Genomic DNA, 12,214 nt, shown 5'->3' with positions numbered 1-12,214 from the left:
ATCTTGCTACAAATTATACACAACCAGTTTTTTCCTCTCATTTATATGGATAAACCCCCTTTATGGATTTAATTAGTTATGGATAAAGCAGTTGATAAATTATCTGAAGTCTTAGCCTTTATTTCTTTGTTTTCATGGGAATAGTGTGGCCAAAACATAACATTGGGGCTGATTCAAAGCCCCTTAAAATCAATAGGAATCTGTATTGATTTAAGTGGAATTTAGATGAGGCTGTTTATATCTAGGTGAGGCTCACCATTACAGTATATGAGCACCAAAGCCATATACAATTTTTATAAATACCATTGTCTTTGGATAACTCAATTATGCACCCTAAAAAAACTTAACCAGCCAAAAGTGAATGTTACCAAGGCAGATACTTTCTCTATGAATTTATGATGACTGCTTAACCAGCTTTAATAATTTAATAACTTTGGTAAGCTTTACCCCCAGTTAAATTTCTGCACATATATGTGATGCATATATGTGCATATGCAATGACTAAGAAAAGTTAAACCATCAATGCTTTGGATGACTGATTTATTGGAGAACTTAAGTGAAGCCATGGGATTGAAAGTGCCTGAGTTTCATTAAATGTTTCTAGAGGAATTCTGTGCCCTTGCGTGCTTTCTGTTGACAGTGGTTGCTATGTTAGCAAGTGTGCCCCTTTAACCATCTTCTCCAAAGGTGAAAAAGGGTCATAGTCTGTTTACAATTGGTGGCATTTCTTTTTGTTCAGTATTGTTCAGAAGATTCTGTCAGGTTTACTAGAAAAGAAGATAATTTTGAAATAACCTGTTTAATACATAGCGTAGGTTAAATTTTCACTTTATAGTTAAGTAAAGATTAAAAATATATCCATTAACTACGTTCATGTGGACATTTTATAGTTTTTTCCCCCTTGATTGCTGTAAACAAGAAAATGGATTCTATTATAGTTTAATAAATATGAAATAAGTAGGGTGATTACTGAAAGTGTATTTTAAAAATATCAGTTTACTGGCTAATGCAAGAAGATAACAAATACATGTTCCTACTTAACCATGGGTTCCTACTTCACCATGTCTTTAGCCTTGAAATGGTGGGAGGTGGGGATACAGTGAGCCAGTTTCTGCTTTGTATCCTTTGCCAATATAAAGGACATTGAGTATAGGCCATTTGAGACACTGGCAGGTGAGGCAGGTAGCTATTTAGATCATACAAATTTAGAGCCATTTGCCAAATCCCACTGATTTCAATATTAAAGGCATCTCTTGAGCAAATTTAAGCATGCTGGCTAATTGGTGTGGGAACAGTCTGCTCTCAATGTTTGCATCTCATTACGAGTCCTTACATTGCTACTCAGAATATCTTGCCTCTTATAGCAACCTTGAAATTAATAGGACTTAATAGCAAAGCACTGACAGTGGTTGAGATGGGTGAGAAGGATTAACTGCCTACCCTGCATATTGGTCAATTTGTGATTGCCAAAGGAGCCTGCTACAGGCTGTTACAATTGTCCTTGAAATGTTCTTTCTGGCTGCGTTCAGATGAGCATAGATGTGCGGTATGTGGTGCCACAGACCCGTTTGCGGAGATCCTGGTGTCAAAAAATCCCACACTGAAAAAGGTGTGGCAGCGCACATGGTGGCAGTGCCTGCCACCCAAAACCAGAGCCTGATTAGCCAGAGCCACGCTCTGGCTGCCACCCAGGCTCCCAGCTGCAGGACCATTGTGGCTACAGCCCTGTGAGGCCCACAGGACCCCAGGTAAGGCTGCTGAAGCCAGCACAGTTGCTGGCTCCAGCCTCTCCTATCTCACCCGGGGTAACCTGCCACACACCAGAGGGCGTGTGGCATGGGTATTTTCCAGGGACAAGCAACAGCGGCACAAGCTGTTTCCCAGGGAAACAAATGTCCGTGCTCTTGTGGACGTGGCCTCTGAGTGCATCCTGAAATACTTAGACAACTGGGTAGGTCCCTTTCTCATGCTGGCACTGGTGAGCTTTGTGAGGGATTGTGTCTCCTCCTGATAAAATGTAGCTAAACGCCACAATCAAGCCTTTTTATATATGTATATGAAAAAAACAAACCAAAACAAAACAGTATGTATGGACATACAGATATAGGCTGAAAGGAGATTTAGCTTTCCTGTGTTTCAGCTGCCCTGTATTAATGTACATAACCTTCATTCATTGAGAGCTGAATTACTGTTGGTTAGGTTTCATTTACTGTGAGGTAAGAGCATGTAAGCAGGTTGCTAATATCAAATAACTGATCTGTGGTAATTGTCCACCTCTTTTACCCTATGGTAAATTGTCTGGATTTCTGTATCCTTAGTGCTACACTTGCATCTATACTTCCTGTTGTGTGCTTGCCAGATATTCAGTGCACTGGCACGTTTGCTGAGTTAACTTGCCTGTGGGTACATTTGCACCCTCAGATAAGTATGTATAAGGTCAGGCTCTTAACTAATGTAAATCAGCATTGTTCCTGTCAGTTTGAGGTGAGCCACACTATTTTATTAGTCCTCTCTAGATCATCTCTTTAGAAATAGCTTTATTACCATTAGTTTTGAAGTTATGGTGTATTATGTTTGCTGCTTTTGGCACACCCCCTGTCTTCCAGTCAGTCATCTTTCCATAGAGTCTCTTGGTTGCAGCCCTTTTGCTCACAAATCTTGTTACCAAACTGGCCCAAATATGTTTTGGACAAGTAAGCTCTTTCCTTCCAGGATTGTAGCTGATTAAAGTGATTCAACAACAGCTTCTTTAAAACAAAGCATTATTTGGCTTGGAACTCAAAGGTTCCAAGCCAAAGGATAAAAAACAATAAAGGGCTATAAATGTGTTTCCCCTTACCTATATCTTAATCTTCCTTTAGAAGCTTTGTAAATCCTATCCTGTCCAGTTACCACATCCCTGGAGCTGGAGAAGCAAATTGCTGCTGCATCACTGACTCTCATAGTTTGCCTCTGTTAGTGTCTTCTCTTGGACAGCTAGGCCAGGGACAGACATTACACACAAACCAATTTAAGTGACCAGAAACTGGCTGAAACCGGTTTGAGATAAACCTGGTTGAATGTAGTATCAGACTTAACTGATTTGGGTCAAGCCGGTTTATGCAATGCCCAGACCCCTTGTTGGTTTAAATTACATCAGAGTCCCCCAGCATCCCAGCATGCTCTTTGGGCTGGGTGGGGCTCTCTGCTTCACAGCAGGGCTGGCCCCTCCTCTCTGCTTCCTGGCTGCAGCTCTGGCAGGGAGTGCAGGCTGCTCACCCCTTTCCCCCTCACCACTTCTTGTGAAGCAGTGACTAAGTCTCATAGTATCATAGTACTTAGGGTTTCATAGATTCATAGATTCATAGATGTTAGGGTCGGAAGGGACCTCAATAGATCATCAAGTCTGACCCCCTGCATAAGCAGGAAAGAGTGCTGGGTCTAGATGACCCCAGCTAGATACTCGTCTAACCTCCTCTTGAAGACCCCCAGGGTAGGGGAGAGCACCACCTCCCTTGGGAGCCCGTTCCAGACCTTGGCCACTCGAACTGTGAAGAAGTTCTTCCTAATGTCCAGTCTAAATCTGCTCTCTGCTAGCTTGTGGCCATTGTTTCTTGTAACCCCTGGGGGCGCCTTGGTGAATAAATCCTCACCAATTCCCTTCTGTGCCCCCGTGATGAACTTATAGGCAGCCACAAGGTTGCCTCTTAACCTTCTCTTGCGGAGGCTGAAAAGGTCCAGTTTCTCTAGTCTCTCCTCGTAGGGCTTGGTCTGCAGGCCCTTGACCATACGAGTTGCCCTTCGCTGTACCCTCTCCAGGTTATCCGCATCCTTCTTGAAGTGCGGCGCCCAGAATTGCACGCAGTACTCCAACTGCGGTCTGACCAACGCCCTATAGAGGGGAAGTATCACCTCCCTGGTCCTATTTGTCATGCATCTGCTGATGCACGATAAAGTGCCATTGGCTTTTCCGATGGCTTCGTCACACTGCCGGCTCATGTTCATCTTGGAGTCCACTAGGACTCCAAGATCCCTTTCCACCTCTGTGCCACCCAGCAGGTCATTCCCTAGGCTGTAGGTGTGCTGGACATTTTTCCTCCCTAGGTGCAGCACTTTGCATTTCTCCTTGTTGAACTGCATCCTGTTGTTTTCTGCCCACTTGTCCAGCGTATCCAGGTCTGCCTGCAGCTGTTCCCTGCCCTCCGGCGTGTCCACTTCTCCCCATAGCTTTGTGTCATCTGCAAACTTGGACAGAGTACATTTCACTCCCACGTCCAAGTCGCTGATGAAGACATTAAAGAGTATCGGTCCAAGGACCGAACCCTGCGGGACCCCACTGCCCACACCCTTCCAGGTCAAGACCGACCCATCTACCACGACTCTTTGGGTGCGACCCTCTAGCCAATTCGCCACCCACCGGACTGTGCAGTCATCCACATCACAGCCTCTTAATTTGTTCACCAGTATGGGGTGGGATACCGTATCGAAGGCCTTCCTGAAGTCCAAGTTGGAAGGGACCTAAACAGATCATCAGGTCTGACCCCCTGCCCTGGGCAGGAACAGGTGCTGGGGTCATATCACCCCAGCCAAATATCTGTCCAGCCATCTCTTGAACCACCCCCCCCAAGGTAGGAGAGAGTACCACCTCCCTTGGGAGTCCATTCCAGAGCCTCACAGCCCTAACTGTAAAGTAATGTCTCCTGATGTCCAACCTGAACCTTCTCTCTAACAACTTGTGGCCGTTATTCCTAGTAACCCCAGGTGGTGCCCGGGGGAACAGAGCCTCCCCCAGCTGGTCCCCCCGGTGGTTTGTAAACCACCACCAGATCCTCTCTCAGTCTTCTCTTGTGGAGGCTGAATAGGTTCAGGGCCTTTAGCCTCTCTTCGTAGGGCCTGCCCTGCTGCCCCTTGACCATGCGAGTGGCCCTCCTCTGCACCCTCTCAATGGTAGCCACATCCCTGACTCCATTGGCCTGACCAATGCCAGAAAGGGGAAGGATCACCTCCCTGGACTTACTTGTGATGCATCTGTAGATGCACGACAAGGTCTGGTTAGCCTTACCGCTTCCTCGCATTGGCGGCTCATGTTCATCCTGGAGTCAGCAATGACTCCAAGATCTGTTTCTGCCATGTTGACAAGAAGGGTGTTCCTCATCCTATAGGTGTGTTGCTGATTCCTTCTCCCTAGATGCACTACCTTGCACTTGTCTGCATTGAATTCCATCCTATTCTCATCCACCCACGTCTGTAACCTGTCTAGATCTAGCTGGATTCTGCCCCTCCCCTCCAGCATGCCCACCTCGCCCCACAACTTGGTGTCATCAGTGAATTTGGACAGCCTGCTTTCCACACCCACATCCAGATCACTGAACAGTACAGATGTTGAACAGTACAGGCCCCACGAGTGAGCCCTGGGGGACTCCACTGCCCATATCCCTCCAGGTTGAAAATGACCCATCCACCACCACTCTCTGGGTGCGACCATCTAACCAATTTGCCACCCATCTGATTGTGTAGGCAACAGTGCTGCAGTCACCAAGTTTTTTAAAGAAAGCGTAGTGGGAAACCATGTCAAAGGCCTTCTAAAAGTTCAGGAAGATGACATTCACCCCGACACCCTCGTCCTGGGACTTTGTGACCTGATCATAAAACGAAACCAGGTTAACCAGGCAGGACCTGCCCTTGGTGAGCCCATGTTGGTTGCCCCTGAGCATTACCTCCCTGTGTCAGGGTCCCCGCTATGACCCCTACTCTCCCCTCCCTGCTGTGTCTCCCCCCCTCCCCTCTGCCTTGCAGAGAGGTGTCTGTGTATTAGCCAGCAGACCACAGACTGGTTATGGTCTGTGCTGAATCAACAGGCAGAATCAACAGGTAGCTGGTAATGTCCCTCTGTTGTTTTCTTAATGGGGTGATAAACACTGAGTTAGGGGTGATGCACACTGTTATTAATTCCCTGCTGGGCTAATCAGAGCATCCTGCTGGAGCCTGGCCATGCCCTCCCCCCCATCAGCTCAGTTCTGTACAAGGGAAGGGAGGGCTGCATCCCCTGGATTCTAGCCTAAGCCACTGCAGGCATGTGCCTGCATTTCTGGGATGTCTGTGTAGTTACAAAGTGATTCAGCCTAGTCAGGTTAGACTAACTTGAAAAGATTAAATCAACTCAGGCTCAGGCTTTTTGAATGTCTGTCCCTAGCCCTAGTGACAACTCAGCCTTTTCAAGGTGGTGGGTACTTTAATGAGTGAGTATGCTCTTGGATACTAGATTCGGATTTGGGAAAAATAAACTTTGCCAGCTCAATTTAGGTAGGAAAAAAAACATTCCTCAGTTAATAGCCCCTCATTATTTCTTTGAGAACCCTTGGTATTTTCAGTGATAGCACCTTATCTTTGCCATTGTTTCATTTCCTGTTAGTTTCCATCTCACCACCTTCTTGGTTCAACTTTCTGCAGTCAGAAAGTATTGTAGCATTCTGGTAAAATGAGGCACACCATATAAAATATAGTGTTTTCCTCATTTTCCTCAGCTTCATCACTGGGTTTAGCTAATTTTTATTAACTGAGGTTCCACAGCTTCCTTTGTTTTCTATGTGCCCAGGAAGTGAACTACTACTTTTGTCATATTTCTTGTGGTTTGAGAGTGAAAATACTCTGCTGATGAGGCAATTATGTTTTCATTTACTGCTAATACCACAAAATCAGGTAAAGGGCACAAGGAATTGATTGTTTTTTTTGCTATAAGCCAGCTAAGCATAATGGCTTGCTTTTGCTGCAGTAAGTTTATGAAGATAATATGTATGTTGTGGAAATGTAGTCTTAGTTTCATAGTTTCATAGTTGGTAGTGTCAGAAGGGACCTAATCAGATCATCAAGTATAACCCCCTGCCATGGGCAGGAAAGAATGCAGAGGTCAAATGCCAATGCTAATGCTAAGATGGAGAATATAGCAGAACAGAAGCACATGCTAATTTTATATGTGAATTTGTTTTCTTCTTTTTTAGCTTGTGGCCGTGGGTTCTACAAATCATCTTCACAAGATCTTCAGTGCTCCCGCTGTCCTACTCACAGTTTTTCTGACAGAGAAGGATCTTCACGGTGTGATTGTGAAGATAGCTATTATAGAGCGCCTTCTGATCCACCATATGTTGCATGCACAAGTGAGTCAGTCATCAATTTAATAGTAAAAGACTTTACTTAGCCAACCAGGTACAACCATTTGTAGTTAGTTCTCAATAGTACTTAATATTGGACTTTAGTGTATTTGAAAACTAGTTTTACAATGATAAATGAATTTGAAGTGGTATGGGGAAAATGTACACAGTGAATATAGAATCAACATCAATATAATTTTCATGTTTGCCCGCAATAACCTTGAGACAGATGAAATGCTGGGCAAATACATAACTAGTTGTAACAGGAGGAATGCAAGCACGGTTTTCCTACAGTTGTAAAATTGTCACAGACAGTGTGCCCAACCTGATACAACACCACAATGAATAAAATGCAAAATGAAAAGTAACCTGTGTGGATTTGGGCTTTGATTAAACTATAATGGGATATGGCTTAACATTCCATCTGTAAATAGACTAACGTACACAGATTGGTGATTCAGGTAATGAGAGTTTCCAAAATCCAAAGCTGTACCCAAATACTGCTGTAAATCATATCAGAGCTTATTAAGGAAAGTCTAAATGTATTTTGTGCTGTGAGTTTAAAAGGACAGTATGTGTGAGTGCAGGAAATCCCGATGCCAGGAATGCTATAAAAGTCAATTTCTGAGGTGCACTGACTGTTCTTTTTAATTGTATAGAGGAAAAATAGCCAAAGTAAGTTGCAGTAAATATACAGACAATTGTTATCCTGATTCTTTAATGGAAAATAAATAAAACTCTTGCCAAGTGAGTTCAAGAAGGCTTTTATGTAGGTTGTAGTAAATGTAATGAAATGTTTATGTGAAGAAAAATGCTTCAGCTAGCCTGTCGCAGTTATTAAAGTGCTAGCTAAATGCCCCATACTGATCCTATATATTTAGTGTTTTGTTTTCTGTGTCACAAAGGACCTCCATCTGCACCACAGAACCTCATTTTCAACATCAACCAAACTACTGTGAGTTTGGAGTGGAGTCCTCCTGCTGACAACGGGGGAAGAAATGATGTGACCTACCGAATTTTGTGCAAGAGGTGCAGCTGGGAGCAGGGTGAATGTGTTCCCTGTGGGAGTAATATTGGATATTTGCCCCAGCAAACTGGATTAGTAGATAACTATGTCACTGTCATGGACCTGTTAGCTCATGCTAACTACACTTTTGAAGTTGAAGCTGTAAATGGAGTTTCTGACTTGAGCCGTTCCCAGAGGCTCTTTGCAGCTGTCAGTATTACTACTGGTCAAGCAGGTAAGGTTTCATGACTTAAAATTTTGAACGTAGAGTAAGAGAGAGATTGGGAACCCGCAAAATGTAGGTGCAGATGGCCAGGTGCATGTTGGATGCATTTTTTCTCATGATTCTTCTCATTTTGCTGGCTAATCAACATGTGTTTCTGTCACAGCATGATAACCTACTGCTGTGTCTTAGCATTGTAATTGCTTTCACAAAATAGGAAAGTTTTAAAGAATCATGCTTATCTTTTCACATATATTTTCTTCACTCTGTAAAAACATTCTCACTTCTACCTCACTGTAGTTCTAGTGCCCTAGTACCTGAAGAAAGCAAATGCAATGTGAAGATCCTTCTACATAGGTTCTGTTTCTGAATATTTTAAATCTGTATTAGAATCCTTGGTCACTGGAAGATGGCTTGAGTATCTGACTGTTTGCAGTGTTCGTGTCTTCCCTTAGGATTATTCTTCCAGTTTATTTAATATTTCCAGGTACTTGATGATGAGATTCAGTGAGAATATGACAATTATATTTCGCTTCTTATATTTATCATAATCTGACAGGTGAATGTCAGGGAAAATAAAATTAAACTAGCATATCGCCCAGGGGAAAATGTGGTTTAGTTGTATTAGTATGGAGTGGAAAAAATGGGATGTCTCCTGTTTGGTACAATAAAATTAAAAATTGCTTGTTGATAAAAAAGAAAATAATAATAATAATAATAATCATGGACTACTGTATTACTTTTGTGTTGTTGGTTTAGGACAGTGTGATAAACCTATGAGAAAACTAACCATCTGTGCTGTAAGCATAAGTCTTAACCCATGTGGTAATTCTATTTTCTGCTTTCTGAAAAAATGCTGAAAGGGAATGAGGAGCTATAGATTGAGTCAAGGACTATTGTTAAGTAATACTTGAAAATATTTCTTGTACTTTTTATGTCTTATAATACATTTTATGGAACATAATCATTTTTAGTGCAGATATTTTTTTTATGTGGAAGGATTTCATATACTAGTGCAATGAAATTAGGTCAAAAACTGGTTTGAGGATAGTGAATAACAAGAAGAAATGCAGTGATCAATTTGCATTTTGAAGGACTATTTTTAATAAAAATGTCTAGATATTTAAATTAAAAACAAAGCTGAAATTGTCTGTATTTCCAATCAGTTGTTAGGCTCTGTTTGGACAGTTCAACTTACCTAATCATGCTTTGGGAAATATACTTTAGTTCTTATCTGTTGGGCCCATTTCTCAACTTAGAAGGTAGTTCTGCTTCTATGGTTGTTCAGTCCTTGGACACTCTCTTGACCTTTAGAGATAGAGAATTGTCCCAATACTTTTTATCATTTCAAAACTTCCGCCATCTTGGCACCTCACCTTACAACCTTCATATTGCTTTTCTCAAATTATTCAAATTGCCATCTCTTTAATTAAATGTCTGGCCTTTTTCAAGCAAATTGATGGACAGTGTTCAGCTCTGTATATAAATCTGTGCTGAGCTACAATATGCTGAAGAGGATTAGAGTCTCTGTTATTCAGCTAAATCAAATGGACCTCTTTAAATGTACCTTTATGATCCAAATGATCTAATGGTACACTAAATAACAAGAGGCCATGCGATCTAATGATTGGAATCATTTATGAGGAAGATGGAAAGACTTATTAAATGATGCAGTCAATTTCTCTGACAGATTGTTCCTTACAGTGCGTTCTTTAATACTTTATAGGCAAGACAAAAAGAGATCATTTTGATCATAATAATGTGACCTCTTGCATAACATAAACCATAGAATTGCATCAAGTAAGTTATAAATGTTAAATTCATAATTCCTGATTGAACTAGAACACATATTTTAGATAGAAAAAACACCCAATATTGAGTTAAAGACTTCAAGTGATAGAGAATTCAGCATGCCTTGAGTAAGCCTTATTCTAGAAATCAGGATGTGTGGTTGTAGCATATTGGCTGGTTTTGTGACCTGGAGCAAGACATTTAGCGTAGTATTTTCAAATGTCCACTAATTCTGATGACCTACATGTCTCTCGTTGGCCACTGAAAAACAGACATGCTTGAATTTAGGAAATGGTTTGAAAATTTTGGTTTTAACCTTTTGGTGCTATAGTTTCCTCCCCTCTAAAGTTATTTATCTGTCTTTAAAAAAAGTGGTTTGACATCTTCTATTGAAAATTACTATATAAATGTATAGTGTTTTTCCATGTACAGGATAAAATGCCTGTTAAAGAAGAAAGGCCAGCTTCCTTTTTTACATTTTTCCAGAACAAGGAAAATCCTTATTTGCATCATTTTGTAGCCACGTGTTTTGGAGGATAATGGTGATTTTCTTTGGTTTTGTGAGGGGAAAATATTTTGGAGGGGAGAGATTGATGACTGTAATTGAAAAGGAAGACTGGTCTCTCAAAGGAGAGAGAGTGTAATGCTGTGCTCTTATTTTATTTTTGCCATGGAGAGAAGGAAAATGTTGGATTTATTTATATCCAAGTAAACTAGGATTCATGCAGCTCTCATTTGTGAATTTGTCACTGTTCTATACTACTTACAAAAATGGTTCTTTCTGTGCCCATCTAGCCTTTTTTTTGTGTAAATGTGTCTATAACTAAACCTTTTGCACTTGTTATTATGTTATCACATTAGGTGGCTACATATAATAACCAGGCACACCACACGCATGGAAACATGCAGTAAGATTTGCCTTTTGTCCTTTTTGTTTCAATGAATTGATCCCTTGGGGTCATATTCACAAAATTCAAATAACTGAATAATGATAACATGAAATAATTTAAACGAGAATAAGCTTATGGAATATTTTCAGCTCATTAACCTGCTTTTCTTCTCCCCTTAGTGGGATAAAGAGAGCATGCCATGAAAAAGAAATGTCATGCCATCTAAAAAGAAGAAACCAGACTGTTAAGGTCAAACTATTTGTGTTTTTGAAAAAGGATATTAGTAGAGAAGGTATATTAGCTGATAAGTGATTTTCCATGGACCACGACTCCTCACAATATGGTATATGTAGGATACATGCCATAAGATTTGATGTTTAAAGTTATGTTGTGACTAATACAGCTGTTGCTAAATGTTGTGTTTTTAAACTGTGTCCAAAGGATATAATGCAGCATCATTACAAAAACAAGAAGGTTCAAAACTAACTCTAACTCTACCTTTAGATGGATAAGTGCATTTCAGGGCACTTATGAGATTTTAGAGCTACTGCCTCAGAAAGTTCGGTAACTTGTATGTGCAGTAAGCACCCAAGAGTAAGCTAATTGTTTGCTGCATCAATCTAATTACAGTGGAAAATTAGAGCCCCATCTTGCAAGTTGTTCTGAGCAGATCTTGTGCAACTACATGAATGTAGTGGATGGGTACCTTAGAAAGATGTGAGTGACAGGCAAAGGAGTGTTGCAAGCCAACACTGCAGAGACCTAAAGAAGGAATGCTAGCTGAGATAAATTCATTTTTGTGCACAGCGCTTATTTGCTATTTAAATTTCATTTACATCTTGCTTCAGTGGGAGATTCACCTTTACATAACGCTGGATTTCCTTCTTTCTGACTGATCATACCATTTTCCCAGTTTTCTCAGTATTCCCTCCAGCGCCCAGAAGACTAAATAGATACCTGTGGTGCCAGTTTGGTATTTCACAGTTGTGCAATTTACACTACTTCGGCACTCATGTTCGCTGTTGAATTTAGGCCACACTACTGGAGTTAGATATAAGATATAGATATATATAAAATCAGATATGCAACAAATTTACCTGCTTTCCCTCAAAAGGTTCTATTCTCATATCAGGAATTATGTCTGGTGTTTGCCATTTTTCAGCTAGTGACAGTCACC

The 12,214-nt window shown here is 41.3% G+C and overlaps 1 protein-coding gene across 3 annotated transcripts in view; it reads left to right on the top strand.

Moving 5' to 3' along the window:
* The window catches only part of EPHA7 (EPH receptor A7), a 217,245-nt gene that overhangs the window by 63,169 nt on the left and 141,862 nt on the right, over nucleotides 1–12,214 (top strand). For all 3 annotated transcript variants that reach the window (XM_019496434.2, XM_006263369.4, XM_059732118.1), the window contains exons 4-5: nucleotides 6,978–7,133; nucleotides 8,033–8,368. In XM_019496434.2, coding sequence (XP_019351979.1) covers nucleotides 6,978–7,133; nucleotides 8,033–8,368 — 492 coding nt within the window. The remainder of the gene's footprint in view (nucleotides 1–6,977; nucleotides 7,134–8,032; nucleotides 8,369–12,214) is intronic.

The sequence above is a fragment of the Alligator mississippiensis genome, chromosome 1 (assembly GCF_030867095.1).
Source record: "Alligator mississippiensis isolate rAllMis1 chromosome 1, rAllMis1, whole genome shotgun sequence".
Taxonomy (NCBI): Eukaryota; Metazoa; Chordata; order Crocodylia; family Alligatoridae; genus Alligator; species Alligator mississippiensis.
The sequence above is the reverse complement of the archived record's forward strand: the minus strand, read 5'-3'. Positions and strand labels throughout refer to the sequence as shown.